This window comes from Triturus cristatus, chromosome 2_2, assembly GCF_964204655.1.
Source record: "Triturus cristatus chromosome 2_2, aTriCri1.1, whole genome shotgun sequence".
Taxonomy (NCBI): Eukaryota; Metazoa; Chordata; class Amphibia; order Caudata; family Salamandridae; genus Triturus; species Triturus cristatus.
In genome coordinates, this window is record NC_140582.1 from 427,571,830 (window position 1) to 427,593,150 (window position 21,321).

A 21,321-nucleotide genomic window follows, 5' to 3' on the forward strand; every position below is an offset into this window, starting at 1 on the left:
TGCAACCCAGCTGGTCTAAAACGCCTGATTACAGAAAAGAGCGGAATTTTTTGAGTGAAGTGAGTGCTCTGAGGATTGGGTACTCAGAGAGTGGTGAGATTAAAAATGTCTCCAAGAAGTGCCAAAGTGAAAATCTTTATTAAAAGGGTCTTAGGACATGGTTAAAAAATATAGTTGGGATATAGTGAAGATAAAATTGTACTTCAATATCCCTTAGATGTAGGTCAACATGTTTCAGCCTTTTACGATAATTGTAATGCTTTCATCAGGACCATGGAGTGAAAAAATTGTGAGGTGGCTACAAAAGTGGAGGTAGCCACGTGAGTGAAATATCAGCACACACGCTAAGGTGTGCTGTGAGTGTAGTGGGCGAACCGTACTTACGGACCCATTAATAGGTTGCGATCTGTCAGTCAGTCAGTCAAAAAAACTTTATTTCGGCTACAAGCCATAAAAGTTCATAAAATAGTATTTACAACAACAAAGAATTAATCAAGAATAGAACCATGGTGCTGAATATAAGTACAGTCCTTAATCCATAATACATAGTAAAAGCAGATAAAAAAAAAAAAAATAAAAAAAAAAATGATATCGATAAAATTACCTTAATGAGGTAGTAATTGCCTTCTGATTAACCACATAGAAAAAAGAAATTTGGAGATCACAATAACATATACGGGGGTCGAATCGTATTTCAACAACCTGAAGAGATCTCTGTGATTCGAGACCCCTAAGTTCTTAGCTAGCTGAATTATCCATTTTCTACGTGGGATTTTATATGCCGGACAGAAGATTATAGTATGAACCTCGGTTTCATCAATGGCACCGCACCCAGGACAGGATTGTGTGATTGAGCCAGCCCATTTGTTAGTTCTTGAACGAAGGGGAAGAGACCCGTATCTAAATTGTAGGTATAATTTTTTGGCAATTACCGGGTGAATCAGATCTATTGCGGGCTCAAATCGATACCCAAGCTTGGCCTCGAGAAAAACCGAGGTCAAGTTTGGAGTATTAGCCGATCGAATGATCTGAGTCAGCTTGTATTCCTCCAGGATTTTTGCCAATGCTCTTTTTGGGAGAGAGGAACAAGTGGCCTCAGGTAAGAGCCAGAGGTCTTCTCTCCCAATCTCCCTAAGTAATTTTTTAACATAGGCTACCCAGGGAATAGCGCCTGCCCTAGGTAGCAATAGAATGGACTTCAGTTCCTCCTGAAAGTTAACAAGTTCGGGAGTGCTCCATAGTCGTCGCCAGTACATTACAGGTCTGGAGGAGACCATGTCCGCAATTGGTTGGATACCCAAGCCCATCCTAAGTGGCTGAATGGGGGTGCTTGTCGGTAATGCAAACAAATGTCTAAAAAAACGATTTTCTGATTTAGTTAAAATCAAAACTGGATTATGGCCCCATAATTCAGCACCATATGCTGCCACCCCCCTAGCCTGAGTTTTGTAGTTCTCTACCAGAGGGCTAATTAATTTTAGATGACTATTTTTAAACATCTTTAAAATCCCCCCTGATATCTGGACAAGTTTTAAATTTACTTTGGAGATCTGGGTGGCCCAGGTCATTTTGTTATTAAGGGTCAAACCCAGATAATCAAAAGTATTCACCCGTTCCAGTTGTAGGCCGTCCAGTTTTGGTATTGGACAATTGATGGTTTCTGCATGGAAGACCATGTATTTAGTCTTATTCACGTTGATGATTAGATGCGATCTGTAAGAAAAAACACACAACATAAAGGCCATACTAACATGTAGAACATATATACATTCGGCATGTGGCTTTCCTTACTTGCATGCTGTGCGTTATTGCTGTGCTCTGATGCTTTTGGTGAGTCAAAGATAGCCATGGAAAATGCTGTTTGTAGAGGGGATGCCTGCGATGAACAGCGGTGTATACACACATCATGCATGGTGGATGTATCATGCATGAATTATGCGCTAGCAGATACCATGCTTCAAGGGCTTGTTGGCTTGACTCCTGTTGCTTGAGACTCAGGTATATCAAAGTCTCTACCGCTGCTCCTGTGCCTGGCTCACTGGAAGTGGCCCAGATACTTGCAATACAGACTTCGATGCATCTAATGTCTGCGTGTAGGAGAACCGGCGCATTGACCCGGTTGCGGGAGTAAAATCGGTGTATTGCATAGGAACCAGCGATTTGCCTCTGGAGATCGACACATCAGATATCGTATTGCCGCTGCTGCAGTTTGGAGAGATCGACACATCTCCTTGACTCCATGGAGAAACCAGGCGCATAGCTCGACACCTCTCGACTTTGGCACCTGTCAGTGGAACTGACGCATCAAGATCAGCGCATGGAGAAAATCAACTAATCCTTGACTTGTGGGACCCGCATCTATGCATCTCACGATGCATCTCACTGCTGCGACCCAGAAAGGTACTTTGTTCACCGGGGCTTGCATGGGTCCTGTAGCCGGCTGGTGCTCTATCGCGGTCGGCCCGAACTTTGACTTTGCCCCAGTCCAACGTGACCTCATGTAACCCCTAAAGCTTTTATTGCTTCTAAGTGCCATTTTTTGCTAATTCTTTTGAAATTCAATATCTCAACTTCTATACATTGGATGTTTGTTGTTTTGGTCTTGTTTTGTTCAGACCATAATAATCTATCATCCTAAACCTGTGTGGAGTCTTTTTGTGGTGTATCCATTGGGTGTGTGAGAGAGAGAGAGAGAGAGAGAGAGAGAGAGAGAGTGTGTGTGTATTTTACACATTGTCTCTTTAGATAAGCCTGACTGCTACCAGAGGGTGAGTACAGACTATCTTTTAATCTGTGCTTAACTTACCCTGACTAGAGTGGTGATTGCTGCCTGGCCAGGGTGCGTACCTCAGCCAACCGGGTATTCCATTTCTAACAGTCACTTTAACCTTTGCATTTTCTCAGTGAATTTCAAGTTTTTTTTAACATAATGTAATATTTTATTACCATATGTAAAGTCAACGCCCCTACAGGCACAATATTTGGACTGTGGCCAGTCCCGCATCCAACCTATCACAGGCAAGCAACCCACAGTTCAGATGGCCTTCAGCTGTGGGCAGTGTGGGGTTGGCTGCAGAACCTGGTCTGTGGTCAGGTCCTCTGTCCAACCCCATCATCCACTGTGCATGGCCTTTGGTTGTGCACAGCGTTGGGTTGACCGCAGGATCTGGCCTGAGGTCAGGCCCTACATTCAACCCCATTGCAGCAACCAACCCCACGCAGCATACAGCCTTCTGGCATTTGATTGGTCTCACAGGTCATGGCTGCATTCAGGCAGACATACTGACTTTGACAAAGAGTGACTACACCAAAATATAAAAAGTGAGCCTATTGTCTTTCTCTTGGGGTGAGTATATTAATATATAAAGAAGATCTTATCATCTTTCCCCAAAAATAACCAATGTTTTTAGTCTAATGTTTATTTCAATAATTCACACAATGCAATGTTTAATAATAGTCATAACAGTGGGTGCTTTCCATTAAAAATGTATCTGGGCTGGACACGAGAGCTTTTAAGAATCACCATTTCTGGTCCCCCGCTTTGGCGTGGTGCGAGCAGCAAACACTTTCTAATATCCGATGATTACGCCTGCTAAGCCTCGTCCGGCTACCTTGGCATTTCTCCATTTGATGCTTCCTATTCAGCGCTCAGACGCTTGGGGGAATGCGGTGGAGAGAAAAGTGGGAAGGCGAGGTGGAGTGCGATGCTCTCAAAAACCCGGGCCATAAAGTGACAGAGCTGAGTATTCTCTCCTCCCTTTCCTGTTTCCGGTTTTTCCAGCACGCAAGCACAGAGAGCTACGGCTATGTCCAGCTAGGTGTGCAAATGGAATCTGGTTATCTTTTCATGAGGCATATGAGGATGAATACAAAAGAAAAAAAAAAAGAAAAAAAAAATAATAGTCATTATTATTAAAATGTTTAGTAAAGATTTTTTTTTAAACATGTCTGGGAGTTTTATTTTTTAACACAGTTTTTAATATTGTTTTTGTGGGCTGAAAAATGTTACAAGAAAAACTCAGTGACATTTTTTTTTTTTATAAATAAAATCAACATGTCTATGAGTCTTTCTTTGAATGTTTATCAGCCCACAAAATGCAATCATAAAAACAACCATAGGAGGGCCTTTCACTTGACATGAAGAGAGTACAGTGCTTTAAAACAATATGATAAATTCTCCTAGGGTCATGTTACTAATGACCAAGGATACTTACAGTTGTTTTAATGTTGCTGGGGGACTGAAGCACTCCTTGCAGACCCCCAAATCATTACTGCCAGTTTGGTGGTGCCCCTCCTTATTCCCGGGGCACCTCCAAGCTAAAAAAACAATAAACCAAAAAGTCCTCACACGGCATTATTGGGTACTACTGCCGCTCATTTATTATTCATTTTGGTGTTCCCGTACCCACTCAGGACACCCTTAATTTTAATGATTGGAAGGGGGCATGGAGCCCCCCTCTATGAGCTTTAAAGGCCCTGAGGACCCCATCTCTTGGGGCCTTTCATTTCTATTAAGGAGAGGGGGCACGTGGCCCTCTCCCAGAGCCTTTAAGACCCCGGAGACCACATCCCCCAGGGTCTTTCTTTTTTATTAAAGGGAGGTGGTGAATGGTTCCTCTCCCCAAGCCACTAGGACCCCAGGTACACCATCCCCCAGGGCCTTTCTTTTTTTAAGGAGTTAGGGGCTTATGTCCCCTCCCCCCTCGTGAGTTACTAAGGGCACAGGGACCCCAAGACTTGAGAAGTTCAGATCTCTCTCAATTCAAGAAAAACAAACAATTCACCCTTTCAGACTTTTTAGTTGAGGTAATCACCTCTACTATCCCTATTAAGCACAATTCATTTTTGTTTCTTTCTTCTTCCTTCTTGACCCCTCTATCAAGGCTCTTACTTCTCTCAATAAGCTAACTGGATTAGATTTTTGTTATTGCCGACTTCCTTTTCTTCATCTCCACTGGTTCTCAATCTTACGGCAAACCACGTTCCTTGCTTTTCGGCTTTTTGTCTATAATAATTCTGATACAAAATGTGTGACATCCTAAATTAATTGAACCTCTTTATTTGAATTTTTAACATTCTTTGTTCCTGCTTTTTTCCAGATCATTTAGTATTTTCACTGTTCTTTGTAAAGAGGTACCAGTCTATCAATTGTTCTATTGTGTGAAGGGCACTCGTACTTCTAGTAAGGTAGATCTGCATTTAATGAAAATGCAATAAATGAATATGTCAACGTTTTTCCTAAATTTACTGTGCAGATTTAATCTGTTTATCACAATGCTCGGAATTCTAGAGTGTTGCATTCAGAAGTGTAGATTTTCATGTACAAGCCCTAGCCTCCGAACACCTAGCTCTCCTAACCTTCTCCAGTTTCAGGAATTGATTTTAAATCACTTTGGATTTTCTGTTAAACTCTTTTATTAGTGCAACCATAAAATCCTGTCTTAAAATGAGTGGAGTACACTATAGCATGTTTATGACAGAAGTTGGCTTCCATGGAAATAGACCTGTTGCCCAAGATTTGCATCAAGCATATGTGGATCAGGATGCAAAGTGGACATTATGGTTTGCTGTCAACTAAACCTTTTACCATGAACGGACTGTTGTATTATTCTGCCCCAAACCTCTTTAATCTACACATTGCAGGTATCACTGAACCCCATAGAACTGAAGCTGCATTTCACTAATGAGCCCCAAGTAACTCAAAACCAGTTGATATTGCTTGTGTTCCCTCCTCGAAGAGACCAGTCCTTCCATTTCAGGTCAGACTCTTCCTAGTGGGCGAGTCTAATCTGCATTGGCTGATCTCTGTCTAAAGTGGTATAGTGGGCAACAAAACTATAAACTGGAATGTAGCTCGGTTAATTACCAGTGAGATGAATCAAAGCATTCCCCCTATCACTTTTTTATTTTTCTGAGTTGGTACCTTTCCCTGAGTAATTAGGATCAAAAATTTAACAGGGGAATAAATAAGCTTTTTTGTGGCTAACATTTTATTCGACTTCATCTTGAAAGCACTATTTCATGCTTGGGGTAATGACAATTTAATGTTACAGCTGCTCTAATCTCTTTCTCGTCATATGTTGTAACCAATATTTTATACAGTGTTCCAGTGTATGGTGAGGTTATAAGTAAGTGCTTGGGCGATTTGAAATACAAAATGCCCAGAAATATATTTAATTTGGTCCTGGGACTCTTCAGTGCTGTGTCGGCAAAACATTGGCTGATCAGCAATTTTAATACTTTCAGATCAGGGTCTCATTAATTATTCATATTACCTATGGTCATCACCTTTAAACTCTTTAGCAGAAGCCATTTGTATGTATTACATTTGATCGTTTGGTGCACCTTTTAAACAAACTACTTATCAGATTGAGGATGGAGGGAGGCTCCATCATAGCATCATAGCAAACACAAGAAGATGATGGATGGAGTGTTAACATTTTTCAACCATCCACCCCCAGCCAAGAGATCTGGGTTTAATCCATTGGTCTTTTTCTTACTATGCCACCCCAGTTTGGACCCACCCAGGTGGCTCCAACCTGCCACCAAAATTAGCATTCAAAACTAGGAAAGAAAAGGCGATCAGTATAACCAAATTTGTGGAAGATAAAATAAGTTCAACAATAATAAAATTAGGATGGTGTTAGCGGACAATTTGATGCCTATTACCTGTGTAACTACACGTTTGGTCATTAAACAAAGTGTATACCTTAAAAATGTAAGGAGACATGCTTTAAAGAAGGGCTATAGTGCCATGTGATGATCCAAATGATGGGGTGACTATTGCATGGGCATTAATTACGCAAAGTTATTTTAACCACACTATGGCTATTTGGCAAACTCCAATCTGTTTGAAGCGGTGCAGCAGTTATCATATAGTTAAGACTGTCAAATGATACACTGTGGTAGAGCAAACTCAGTCCTTGTGCTGAGTCTAATTCCACCTTCAGATTGTCCAGGACTGAAACCACCATTTAATCAATAGTTCTTATAAGATTATATGCTGTCTGAGGACCCACTCAGAAGACTCCACAAAGGACTGGAGTTTCATTTGCACACAGAAGAAGAAGAAGCCAGAACAAGACCCAAGTCAAGGATGATTTGAGCAAAGATATTTCATTACATGTCAAGTAGTAATTTGTGTGTAACAAATTTTGATAAGTAGCCATTGCAGGGAGCAGGGCCGGCTTCAGGGAAGTGCGACTGGTGCAGCCACACTGGGCGCTGACCTGTGGAGGGTGCGCTGACCTCAGGGGGGGCACTGTGTTTAGCAATAACTTATGTTTGGAGAGATGAGGGGCACTTTTGCTGGGAAACGACCTTTACAACGCGGTTGTTACACCGTGATACATTTACATCGTGGTTATTACAACGCAAGTCGTTACAACGACTTGCGCTGGATGGAGCTCTACACTAAGGAATAGTATGATTTACTGGAGTCGGAATAGTAGATCAAACTATTCCTAAATCCAGCGCCTCTAGCGCAAGTCGTTGTAGTGACTTGCGTTGTAATAACCGCGATCTAAATGATCGCGTTGTATCGTCACATATCCCTTTTGCCCAGTGGTAGTTAGAGAATCCGAGGAGGTGGTCATGGGGAGTGGGGGCGCCAAAAATTATTGTTGCACTGGGTTCCACCAGCGCTAAAGCCAGCCCTGGCAGAGAGTGCAGGATTGAGTGCCTTGAACTGGTCCTGGAAGGTTTCTTAATCCACTATTCACTTCCAGGAGTGACGTTATGGGTAATATAATAACGCAAATGCCAAAAAACTCACAGAATATACAAACGGCAACTGGTATGTTGCCTACCTAGCCTTCAAGTAGTCTAGCTTTAAAATTGTCTGCCACTCATGAGTTTCTCTACCACAAAAGTACAAACAGTGCTCAAAACGCCAGAGAAGATGTTGCTGCAAAAGACATTCTGACATATTTCCGAAGTCCGTGCCTCCTTCTAAAGGGTTTCAACATATTGGATCACAGTACTCCATGTGGCAAAACTGGTTCTGACTATGAGAACATGCTTTGTTCCATGTATCTATCAATGCACCAGTGGTAAATAGAATGTGGGACCTCCATGATACACTCAACTGGGATTCAATAATTAGTCATGGTTGCCTAGTGACAGTAACTTCTGTAAGGAGGTTGTGTTATTGATGCAAGCACTAAAATGGGTTAATGGTAAAAAACCTGCATATCTAGTCAAGAGCAAGGAGTAGTGTAGCATGCATGCCTGTTGTTTCAGCTTCTAGGTAAATGTATGAAAATTATTAGGAAAGCAACACGTCAATTCACACACAGATGAGGCATTCCGGCCATGCAAAGGCGTTCCCGCATCAACCAGTGCTCCACTGACCCACACCACCCAGTGCTGAACATGAACCTGTGTTGCTAATACACATCACCATGTGCCTCCTGCATGACTCAATCCTGGGCATTCTGTGCTCTTAGCTCGCACCCAAAACATGGAACAACCTTCCACAACATATCAGAGCCTCTTCCGCGCTACTTGAGTTTCGCAAGAAGCTAAAGACCTGGCTCTTCAAATAATTCTCAGGGACCACACTCCTACACACCTGCTCAAGCGCCAGGATACCCTTGCACGTGAATAGTGAGCTCTACAAATTGACATAACATAAACACTAGTAAACGTTTTGTGGCAAATACGACAGTGAAGTACACATATTTTTTATATCTGCTGTGCGTTTAATGGGTGGTAGTTAGAGCTGAATTATTGGTACGCCTGACCTACAGCCAAGGTTTGCCCATTGACCCTTACATCTGGACTCTGCCACCAAGTTGCCGATTGGGGAAGTTAGGCAGCTGAGTGCACTGAGATCAGTCACATGGTCCCCTTCCACATACTTTAAACTCTGTAAGAGATCCTCTGGTTTGCAATGCGTGATGGTATGCAGGAACTAATCAATCTTCAAAACTCACGTTCATATCTATAAATGTATTCTTGAGAATAGTCGGCTTTTGAAAGAGGTTATGGATGTATTAACTTCAGTCACATCCTTTCTAATCAAACGGTACAGACTGTCTAGGGCACAGAATGAGTTAAAAGAACAATATAACCTTAATGTTGGCTGTCATTGAAGCTTGACATTGCATAAATTATTTCTAAATTAATTCAATAATAAACATTAACTAAGCCTATTTATTATTATTATTATTATTAGCATTTGTAAAGCGCGACAGCTACCTCCAACGGAGGTGTCCCGGCGCTAGCATCCATCCAGTGAGGGGGGAGGGCCGAGAGAGAGGCCTATAGTGTTAGACGGTACTAGGAAGGCCAAACAGCCACGTTTTAAGGGCCTTCCTAAAAGGTAGTTCCGCCCTTATCTGACGCAGGGAATTGGGCATCATATTCCACAGCGTAGCCGTTCTTACAGAGAAGGCACGCCCTCCCATCCTCGCTTTTCTAAAGCGTGGAATAGCCAGGAGGTTCAGGTTGCTGGATCTGAGAGTTCTGGCATTCTGGTATTTTTGGAGCCTACGCCTCAGATAGAGTGGGCCGACCTCTCTAAGAGCTTTGTGGGCTAGGACCAGAACCTTGAACATCACTCTCTTCCTCACCGGCAGCCAATGCAGGCTTTGCAAATGGGGGGTGATGTGATATCGTAGGGGCACAGTTCTAATTAGTCTGGCTGCAGCATTTTGGATCTGTTGAAGTCTCCTCATAAGACAGTCAGGGAGACCAATGAAGAGGCTGTTAGCATAGTCAAGTTGAGAGGTGATGAGAGCATAGACCACCGTCTTCCTGCATTCCATAGGAAGGAAGTGAAGACATCTGCGCAGTGCCTTCAGTTTCCAGAAGCACTGCGAGGAGATGTGCGATATTTGGGCCTTACCTGTTAGTTGGGTGTCAAATCTGAAACCCAAATTCCTGGCTGAGTTGACCGGAATTGGAGGAGGATTTAGTTCTACTGGCCACCAGAGCTCAGATTGAGGGGGGAGAGGCTGATGAAAAAATAGTATCTCGGTCTTGTCAGTATTAAGTTTCAGGCAGTTATCCGTCATCCAAGATGAGATATTCAAAAGACACTGCCTGAAATTAGTGAAGGCATTCTTACTCTGCTCTTTGAAGGAAAAGATAAATTGAGTGTCGTCAGCATACGAAACTACACGGACACCCGAGCCTTCCACAATAGATGCCAGAGGGGCCAAATACACATTAAACAATGATGGGCTCAGAGCGAATCCCTGTGGGACCCCTTGTAGCAGTGCCCTAGAACTGGAAACATGGGGATGGAGGAAGACTTGTTGAGATCTGTCTTCCAGAAACGACTGGAACCAACGTAACACGGTCCCTGTAACTCCTAGTAGGTGGAGCCTATTCAGAAGGATCTTATGGGAGACCGTGTCAAAAGCCGCCGAAGATCAAGCAGCACAAGCATGGCGCAGTTTCCTGTAACCATCGTTTCACGTATTGACTCTGCCACCTCTAGAAGAGCTGTCTCGGTGCTGTAGCCTGCCCTAAAACCCGACTGAGAGTCATGTAGGTGATTATTAGATTCTAAAAAATCCGAGAGCTGCCTCTGGACCTCTTTTTCCAAAATTTTAGCTGGGGCCGGGAGCAGAGAGATCGGTCTGAAATTTTTCAGCTCTGTTGGATCAGCATCCTCTTTTTTAAGGATAGGACGGACGAAAGCTTTCTTCCAGTCAGTTGGGAAGATTCCTGTATCCAGGGAGGTATTCCAAACATTGTTCAAAGCGTTATTAACTACAGGGGCTAGGAGTTTAAGAACTCTGGCCGGGCAAGGATCGGAAGGGCAACCAGACTTAACTTTCATTAATTGCCTCAAGGAAGCTTCCTTGTCAAACCGGCGGAAGTCTGACCATTTACCCGAAAAGCCACAACCTGCTTATCAATAGTGGGGAAAGTAGAGTAAATGGCCATAATCTTATCGTGGAAGAATGAAGCCAATTCTTCACACAACGGGAGAGACGTCGGGACAGTACTTTTTAGAGACTGAGGTTTCAAGAAACTTTCCACTACCTTAAAGATCTCCCTTGGAGAGTTTTCTGCCTCTGCAATTTGTTTAGCCATAAAGTCTCTCATGGTCCTGCGTTTGAGGGTGTGAAATTTCCTCAGTGCCGTCTTGTAAATCTCTTTAGCTGAGGTTTCATAGTTTTTTCTCCCGGTACGCTCCAGCTTTTTGCAATGGCTTTTTTCCATCCGGAGTTCGGTGTTAAACCAAGGTGCTGAGGGCCTACTCCTAGGCACTTTGCAAGGTCTAATCGGGGCTATCTTATCAAGGGCTGAGGTCAGCCATGCATTAAAAAGGGAGGCATCTCGTGTAGGGTTTCCGGAGGGAGTTGGAGTTGTATTGACTAGTTCACTGCTCATTGAATCAGGAGTGACTTTCCTCCAGTTTCTTCTGTTTTCTACAGTTGGCCCACTGTGTTTAACAGGGCGTTTCAGTCCCAACTTGAACGTGACCAGCATGTGGTCCGACCAAGGTACTGGTATAGGCTTTTCCACTATGATGGCCATGTCATTAGTGAAGACAAGGTCTAAGGTGTGTCCAGCAGCATGAGTAGGAGATTGTACCTTTTGCACCAGGTTTAGACTTTTTAGAGCATCACCTACTAGGGAGGCAGAGGGGCAGTTAGCCAGGTCCATATGTACGTTAAAATCTCCTAGCACAGTGTAATTGGAATAACGTAACGAGAGGTTGGCGATGCAGTCAAATAATAGTGGCCAGTAAGATGCCGCAGTGCTAGGGGGTCTGTAGATCAGTAGTCCTGCCATCAAAAGATTTTTGGCAAATTTAATTTGGAAGGACAAGGCCTCTATAGGACCTAGCTCTCCTATTTTCTTGTAGGAAATTTCCCAGTCCTCTCTAAGAATTATTGCCAGGCCTCCCCCAAGTCTATTGTCAGCTCTGTTAGCTGTAACCATTCTATAACCCATGGGAATGGCTAGACAGATGTCCGGGTTTGAGCCTTCTCGCAGCCAAGTTTCAGTCAGAAATAGCAGATCCCAACTAGAGGTTTTTAGAAGCAGCCAGATTTCAGCGGCATGCTTGGGGAGGGATCTGCAGTTGATCAAAGCTGCCTTAATTGGTTGTTCATGGTTGACATTACCCGGGGTATCGGCACTTGGCAGTTTATTAATGTCAATCGTTTTTGTCAGGGCCGGCCTATACAGATTGAACTTGCAGGATTCACACTGTGACTTAAAAGGTTTTCCACCCACTGTCGGCAATATATCTAGCGAAAAGCAGGTTGGCCTTTCGCAGTTTGAGTTGGACAGATCGAGCAGTTGGTCTCTAGACCAGATTTTTCTCCCCTGGGAAGGGTGACGAGCAGCGTGTCCGGCGCTGAGCGCGATACGAGCGCGGACGGGCGCAGACGAGCTTGCCAGCCTGCAGATAAATACCCCTTTGTGCTTCGTGATTGGTCCGTGCGTCACACACCCGCTCGGCAGCCCACAGTGTCAGTGCGCATGCGCGAAGCGCAGGCACTGTATCTCCACTACTGCGCTGTGTCCAAGGAATTAGCAAACAGGACAACAGGAATAACACCACACAAACACAGGAGACAGGCAATCAGGTAAAAAAACTAAGAGGTACAAGAGAACTGTGCAAATAAGCAAATATGTCCGAAAAAAGTCGCGTCACTCCCGGCTCAAGCCTCAGGAGGATGCAGTAGTGCGCGCTCGCGCCAGCCTGCAGATAAATACCCCTTTGTGCTTCGTGATTGGTCCGTGCGTCACACACCCCCTCGGCAGCCCACAGTGTCAGTGCGCATGCGCGAAGCGCAGGCACTGTATCTCCACTACTGCGCTGTGTCCAAGGAATTAGCAAACAGGACGACAGGAATTACACCACACAAACACAGGAGACAGGCAAACAGGTAAAAAAACTAAGAGGTACAAGAGAACTGTGCAAATAAGCAAATATGTCCGGTAAAAGTCGCGTCACTCCCGGCTCAAGCCTCAGGAGGATGCAGTCATTTGCCTTTTGTTAAGTGCATGTACAAAAAGGCATACAACATACAAATAATCCAGCATGCACAACGTGCCCACAGGCACACAGATGAACACACCGAGATACATGTTTTTACAAAATCTAACAAGCTTACAGACAATTTTACGTGCATATCAGCACATATGCATGCTTCAGTGCACCCAGACCTTCAATTACACATCACCCTGTACAGCAGCGGGCACAGAATGATGTGCATCAACAGAGCACAGGATTGTGTCATGCAGGGGGCACATGGTGATGCGTATCAGCAGCGCAGGTTCATGTTCAGCAGGGTGGTTGAGGATGAAATGCATTAGGGAAGTCCTAGTGATTCACCTCAGGAGAGCCGCTCAATCATGTGCCTCAGGGGAGCAGTAGGGGATGTACCACATCTGTCTATCAGGTGAATACTGAGGTGCCTATTTATGAGAGGGTTGCGTCACCTTTACACCATGCAATGTGGTACATGCGTGACACACAGGCGGGCAGCACAAGTAAACGCGGTAGGGAGGTGGGGTGGGCAGGTTAGGGTGGGAGGAGGGGGAGTTGACAGATGCCGGAATAGATATAGTTAAATAAACAATACCTATTCCGTCAGGTTCTCCCCCGCCACGCCCTGCCTCACCTCAATGCGCTTACCTGTGCCAGCCGCCGCTGGTCAAACTACGTTGAGTTGGGCTATGACGTTCATTGGGGGAGGGGAGGGGAGGGCAGAGTGCTAGTCACAGTGGTTGGACAGGCTGATGAATGACTCAAAGATTAGGCTTGTTATGGCTTTTTCTGTCTGGCATTAGCCACGATCTTTTGATTTTACTAAAATGTATCTATAATATACTAACTTATTGTGGCTTTCAGCTATCCCCCTTCACCCATTGGTCTTTTGGTAAGCAATTCACATTTTTCATCTGCCCACTACAGCGAGGGGTAGGGGGTCAGCCCACTTCAGTCATTGGCTAACTTCACTGTGAGAGGCGGTGTTTTACCCTTTCCCAAGGAGCGCATTCATACACAAAGTAGCTTCCATCAGTGGCAGGGACTAATGTCTACATTTTGAAACCAAAACAATATTTCTACTTTTCAACATGTTTTTTTAGATTGAGAAGGGTCCGACAGCTTCCCCAACACGAAAGTATAACCATAACGAAACAAAAGAAGCATTGACAAATTCAAAAGGCTGATTGACAATGCCAGACATATTGGCTTTGCCAACGCTTGTTTCTTGAAAGCTGACTGGTTTGGGAGATGTTTAAGATGTGAGCTCGGAAAGTTTTAATGTGGAGCCACGAGCACGCGCATTGATCAGAAAAGCTCTGCTAAAAACAGCAGTCATCTAAGAGGCTGTGCAAAATTCATAATGCTGCTGAAATGTTCCTATGTGTAGCATTTAGTCGTCTATTTGTTTAATTGTGGCACACATACAGAGCTAGCAAGGAGCAGACAGTTATCCACAATGGTTTTTCTTGCGCAGTGATATTATATTTTTTCAATTTTAGCTTTAAACATTCACAACAGATTTTAACACATTTCACTGGTCTCAATTTTGCACCGTATTACAATATCAGAGGGTGTGCTAGCTACAGCGCCCCATTTCCTCATGGAACGACTGTTGATCTTAAGTGGCCATCAATAAATATTCCTATTATTTTGTTTACGTAGACGTAGACATAGACAAAATAAAAGTAATTTTTACTTCTGCAAAACGTCACTGACTGTTGCAGAAATAAACAGTGCAAAATAGTACGTGCCTTCACAATGTAATAAAATAATAAAGGGCGCCTCTCGACGAATTAGCGCTCTGTGGCAGTTTATGTAATTTGGACCCAGGTGACACAGAGGACGGACTACGGTACATCGGTGGCAAACGGGACAGAGCAGGTGCGTACAGAATCACCACACAATGGAAAAGAGAGATTCTGACATGGTGTAGGGAGAAGAAGACACGTTTGTCCATAAGCGAATGGGGACACATAAAAGAGGTGCGAACTGAAGAGTAGTCCTATCTGAGGATTTAAAGGCAAGCCTAAGAGTAGAAATAGTGGGGGGTGAGGAATGCTGTACCTTCCACAAGGGCGAGGAGAAGGTCACAGACAAGTGTTAGCAAACCTGTGCCGAGCTCTGGATGGAGATAGGCAACCCACTAAAGGCTCGAGACTGACTGACTCTGGCTGAGCTCGAGGTCCTCTTGGGCCCTCGAGCCCACAACGAGCTGAGCCTTCATGTGACTTCTGCCTGCCACCCACTCTGGGCTCGGTTCTTTCTCCCTGTTAACCTGCTGACTCGCCCGCCTCTACCTCTACATCGGTTCTCGTTCCAGGTGTTGCCCAGAAACGTGGCGTCAAGAGGGAGGAACCCTGCTAGACGGCCCTGGAGCGCCTTTAAAGTCCCTGTGCCTTTGATAAAATTCGACCATTCACTCTGCACTTTCCTCACGAGAAACACTTGCAAACATTTGCAATCCTATCATTGAATTGTGAAATACCTGTTGTAAATCCCATAGTAGGCGGTGAGAAAAGTAAGTTTAGGACTGAAGACATAGTACCGTGCTGAAAAAAGCGGGAATCTGTTGGACCTCACAGCTCTGGAAAGGGCAACCTACTGGAAGCCGCGTTCGCAACGGGCTGTCCTGGTGCCCTTTCCTCCGCGCGCGAGAGGCAATGACAGACCAGAGCGGTGGCTGGGGGGCGGAAAGGGGATGAAAGGCTGGAAGGTATGTAGTTGCCATTGCCAACTCACCTCAGACAGATTCCAATGAAAGGTCTAAAGCTGATCCGTGGAACGAAAGGACCAGGCGGAGTACTGCCGGGTTCAGGGTCCCCTGAGTTCTTACCTATGGACGTGACGTCAGCAGGGTACACCCTGCCTAACCACACATCTGCCACTCTACGAGGTTTCCTTCAGATTAATTTTATGGCAAGCATGTCATCATTCTATCAGCTAGTCCAGAGCCTATGCGTAGATGAATTAGGAAGCTAGTACCATGTTCTGAAAAAATCCAGAAATTACCCCAAAAAAGCGTCATTACCCCCATCTTCCCGTCTCTTCCTAAGGAACATCTGCTCACCTCGTCTCTTCAGCAATGCACCTGCTCCTCCAGCGCCGCGGTAGCACCTCACAGCGCTGTCCGGGGCAAAGCCCTTCTTCCTGGGCGCGCAGACGGATGTCCGTGTCCTTTGCCTCACCGAGGTCGCGTAAGAGCCAGCCAGTCGTATCAACTTATCTTGACACCAAACTTTGTTTGATCTCGGCGTTCTCGCTCCTCAGCAGTGTCCACGCCGACCACTTAGAAATAAATAATGTAAACCCTTCCAACTTAAAAGTGATATATTACGCGCAGTGGATGGACTCAGGGACCCTGCTTTTCGTTGGCCACTGTCCCGTCGACACGCGAGGTGGAGGGCTCCTTCGAGGCGCTAGTGGCTGTTACGGGGTTCCCGGTTTGACTCATGGGAATTTGCCCCCCTCCCCGCGGGATCAGATCGGCGCTGAGGGCGAAGTGCAGCGGTCCCTGTGGATGAACGCGCAGCCACCGCCCCACTGCTCCTCCCGGCAGGTGTCAGCCCTGACAGCGGAGGGAGGGCGATGTCCGCACAGGGGTGGGAGGTGGAGGGAGGGCCGCACGAGAAGAGGGAGGGCAGTGCAAAGAGAGTGAGGACAGGGGCCGGCGGCACGGGGGGCATCGGGCAGAGCGCGCTCAGACGCGCAGAGGACGGGGACCCCCAGCGCGCAGCCAGGATCAGCACCTCCCCGAGCTCTTAAGAGAGCCCCTTTCGGGTGCTCGGAACCTCCTTTTAACGAAGTTAGTAAAATCAACATTCCATCAGCTGCAGTTCAATATCCGAATGATTTCGTGGTAGAAAATAAAGAAAAGAGGGGCACGCAGAACCTGTAGCCCCGTGATGCTAAAGGTGCTGCTGGCTTTAAATACTGTGGGTTAAAATCAGCACCCCGACTCAAAGTATGGCTCCAGCACCATTGAACAGTTTCGCTGCTGCTTTCAGAGGTTGAAAGCGACGAAAACCTCTCCGGCGAGGACAACTCCGTCTCTGCTGTGCTGTCATCGCTCGCCCCTTAGTAGTATGCCACCCTTACCTCTGCATGCCCCCTTCGTTTGCCACTCATCGAAACTCTCTTTCGAGGTTGGACGTCTCTTACCCACCGCTCATCGAACACCGCGCTGCGCCTGATTTATAAGCAGAACCACTGAAATGATGCCACTTTGGGGCGTTTTCCGCATAATTATGCATGTGTCGCAGTTGCCACATAATCCATCTGCTGCTGCATGATGGTTAGATTTGAACAAAAAAAACACAGGTTCAAGCTCAGAGGGCTGGAAAATTAATGCAAACAAAGCGGCACGTGTTACTGCCCAGCTGTTCACAAAGATCATCGCCCGTTACTTATTGCTGTATTTGGGTGTCAGGCTGGTACTAATGAGACAAAAACCGTTGCTCAGATAGTGCTAATATTTGTGAAAATGACAAAAGCATGAAGTAATACCATCACAGAATGGGCCACATTGTGCCACATAATTTTCCTTTTCTTGCCGTATAATTTACTAAACCCTGCTGCATTATTTGGTCCTACCCTGCCGCATAATTCCAGTGAAAGTGTTAATACGTGTTATTTGTGTCTATAAATAAACAATGAATGTGCAGAGTCATCGTATTCCCCCAATGTGACGGTAGAAATATGTACATATGGTGTGCATCCTTGTACGCAAATTGTGTATTACACATTTGCACCATGAAAGGACACATGCGTTGCATATTGCCCTGTGCGAAATCTTCCAGCCCTTACACCATCACACCTCATGCCAACAAACACTGCCCTGCGTGCAGTACAGAGGGACTGTGCTGATGAAGACTCAAAGCACTGGAGAGTACACCATAACTGTCAGTCCTTCCCCATACGCAAGTGGACACAATGGGGTCGAGTCACAAAGTAAGGGAAGTAGTAGCCCTGTAGAACTCTTTTACATACTCTTACACTCCTTTGTGAAGTGACCCAAAATTTCCATCTCCCTATTAGCAAAAGTGCAAAAGGGCACATTCCTTTCTATATGTGCATCTTGTATATTAATATTCTTTGAATAGTCCTATTCTATTAAAATATTTTGGGTTAAGGAGCCAATTTATAGAAGCGTGCAAGAGTACGTAAAATTATCTACTCTTACATGCTTTCGTAAATGGAACCTAACATGCCTGCGGGTCCCCAGTGACCAAACGGGATGTTGCCTGAATACAGAACAATGCAAAAACAACAGTTGATGGACAGAATGCAGAACAATGTCATACATTCACCCCAGTACAGAGATCTGGGCCTAAATCCATCGTTTTTTTGCTCACAATGCCATTCCAGTTTGAACCCAGCCATATGCAAATCAGTCTTGACCCTGTGCCTCATGGGAACAGTCCAGCCCGAACTGCCAAGCCAGGTCCTCCCTGGACTGGAAACAAGCATCCTAGGAGCGGTTTCGGGCTTTCACTCCTCTTCAGCCAGGATAGCTTGATTCCAGAGGTATGGAGAGCACGGGACTCACGTCTGAGCATACCCGTCAGGGTGACAAATGCAAAAACAACAGTTGATGGATAGAATGCAGAACAATGTCATACATTCACCCCAGTACAGAGATCAGGGCCTAAATCCATCGTTTTTTTGCTCACCATGCCATTCCAGTTTGAACCCAGCCATATGCAAATCAGTCTTGACCCTGTGCCTCATGGGAACAGTCCAGCACGAACTGCCAAGCCAGGTCCTCCCTGGACTGGAACCAAGCATCCTAGGACCGGTTTTGGGGTTTCACCCCTCTTCAGCTAGGATAGCTTGATTCCAGAGGCATAGAGAGCACGGGACTCACGTCTGAGCATACCCGTCAGGGTGACAAATGCAAAAACAACAGTAGATGGACAGAATGCAGAACAATGTCATACATTCACCCCAGTACAGAGATCTGGGCCTAAATCCATCGTTTTTTTGCTCACCATGCCATTCCAGTTTGAACCCAGCCATATGCAAATCAGTCTTGACCCTGTGCCTCATGGGAACAGTCCAGCACGAACTGCCAAGCCAGGTCCTCCCTGGACTGGAACCAAGCATCCTAGGACCGGTTTTGGGGTTTCACCCCTCTTCAGCTAGGATAGCTTGATTCCAGAGGCATAGAGAGCACGGGACTCACGTCTGAGCATACCCGTCAGGGTGACAAATGCAAAAACAACAGTTGATGGACAGAATGCAGAACAATGTCATACATTCACCCCAGTACAGAGATCAGGGCCTAAATCCATCGTTTTTTTGCTCACCATGCCATTCCAGTTTGAACCCAGCCATGTGCAAATCAGTCTTGACCCTGTGCCTCATGGGAACAGTCCAGCCCGAACTGCCAAGCCAGGTCCTCCCTGGACTGGAACCAAGCATCCTAGGACCTGTTTCGGGGTTTCACCCCTCTTCAGCCAGGATAGCTTGATTCCAGAGGTATGGAGAGCACGGGACTCACGTCTGAGCATACCCGTCCCACTCGGGGTGACAAATGCAAAAACAACAGTAGATGGACAGAATGCAGAACAATGTCATACATTCACCCCAGTACAGAGATCTGGGCCTAAATCCATCGTTTTTTTGCTCACCATGCCATTCCAGTTTGAACCCAGCCATATGCAAATCAGTCTTGACCCTGTGCCTCATGGGAACAGTCCAGCCCGACTGCCAAGCCAGGTCCCACCTGGACTGGAACCAAGCATCCTAGGACCGGTTTCGGGGCTTCACCCCTCTTCAGCCAGGATAGCTTGATTCCAGAGGCATGGAGAGCACGGGACTCACGTCTGAGCATACCCGTCCCACTCGGGTGACAAATGCAAAAACAACAGTTGATGGACAGAATGCAGAACAATGTCATACATTCCCCCAGTACAGAATACAGAACAAGGCATATTCGCTTTAACATCAGAAAAAACATAAATGAGCTGGATTATATAACAACCTTGTACAGCATGTAATTAATGTGGCATATGCATAAATACGCACAAATATGGTAGCATATGTATGAAGAGCAATCAATCCTTTAATATTATGGTAGCCATGAGATCCAACCATATGGTGAGTCAATCAATCAATCAATCAATCAGGGATTTGTTTAGTGCAGCTACTCACCTGTGAGGGTCTTAAGGCACGGGGAGGGGGCTGTTGGTCTGACTGGGTGGAGGATAATTGAAAGAGCCAGATCTTGAGGTCCTTCCTGAATTGGGTCAGCGACGCAGATAGCCTGAGGTAGAGGGGCATTGTGTTCCAGGTCTTAGCGGTGAGGTAGGCGACGAACAACCTACCTCCAGTTCTGGTCTTGTGGATCCAGGGGACAGAAGCAAGGGCGATTTTGGAGGATCGGAGTTGTCTGGTGGGTATTTGGAAAGTGAGGCGCCGGTTCAGGTCACCATATGGAGTTACAAAATAGCAATCTCAAACAATATTGACTGCAGAATATTGACAACCACTCTATCTTCAAGCTAAGAATAGATAGGTAAGAGGATATTAAATAGTCTCTATTCCTTATCAGCCTATCTTTCCGATAACTAGTCCTTAATTTGTGCCGATGGTTGGAGGTGGGGTCCACCGGCGCTAATTTTTGGGGACCAGCACTTTTCATCAGACTCTGACTTAGAGCAAGAAAGAGCAAAATACACAAGGGGAAGGAGGAAGATGAAAAATGGAACACCTACAGAAAGGGAGAAAGCAGAGACCTGCAATAGTGAGATAAAGGGACTGAAAGTGTACGGTTGTGGATTAATGAGGCATGAGATGAAACAAAAGCTATGCAGCATTGATTTTCCTCATGCTGACATTCAATAGGGCCAACCGCAGGCTTCTGAGCAAAGCTTTAGACCCAACACTTATGTGTTTTTTTTACAAGTCAAACATTGCTGATAACTCTACACCAGCTCCAGATCAAGCTGAAGTTCTACCTTTGAAATACCAGTGGTTCTCTCTATCTCCAATGGGACATGGAACCAGCGAGCTTGGCACTGCAGGGGCACGCAGATGTTTAGAGGTGTTCCCACTCTGCCAAACCTAATAAGCTCCCCTCAAGAATTGTGGGGAAATAAATGGGGTTAAAACCCCCTAAGGATGGAAGTCATACATGTAGAAAGGATATCACCATGGTGTGGTTTCTCAGTGAGATGCAAGCTAGCATATAATGTTTAGGGGGCACAGCAGCATGGCAGCATTGACAATGTTGGCTGTATTATTGGCAGGCAAAGCTCCAAGATTTTGCATTTGGGTTGTGATGGAGGATGTGAAGCACTGCAAGGAAGACGCCTCTTCCTATATGTGCTTCAATTGACACCGCAGGTTGGTGC

At 45.5% G+C, this 21,321-nt stretch overlaps 1 protein-coding gene across 5 annotated transcripts in view; it reads right to left on the reverse strand.

The window, feature by feature from the left end:
• The window catches only part of UGT8 (UDP glycosyltransferase 8), a 382,545-nt gene extending 365,977 nt beyond the window's left edge, over positions 1 to 16,568 (reverse strand). Inside the window, exons 1-2 of one of the 5 annotated variants that reach the window (XM_085641503.1) lie at positions 16,035 to 16,537; positions 1,611 to 1,713 (exon numbers count right to left, since the gene is read on the reverse strand). Coding sequence is in view for 1 of the 5 variants with exons in the window: in XM_085641500.1 (XP_085497626.1) it covers positions 15,453 to 15,468 (16 nt within the window). In the remaining 4 variants the exon portion in view is untranslated. Of the gene's footprint in view, positions 1 to 1,610; positions 1,714 to 15,452; positions 15,474 to 15,706; positions 15,875 to 16,034 lie in introns of those variants that run through there. The other 4 variants (XM_085641504.1, XM_085641501.1, XM_085641502.1 and 1 more) reach the window with 4 other exon arrangements.
• Between the last annotated feature and the right edge of the window lie 4,753 nt (positions 16,569 to 21,321).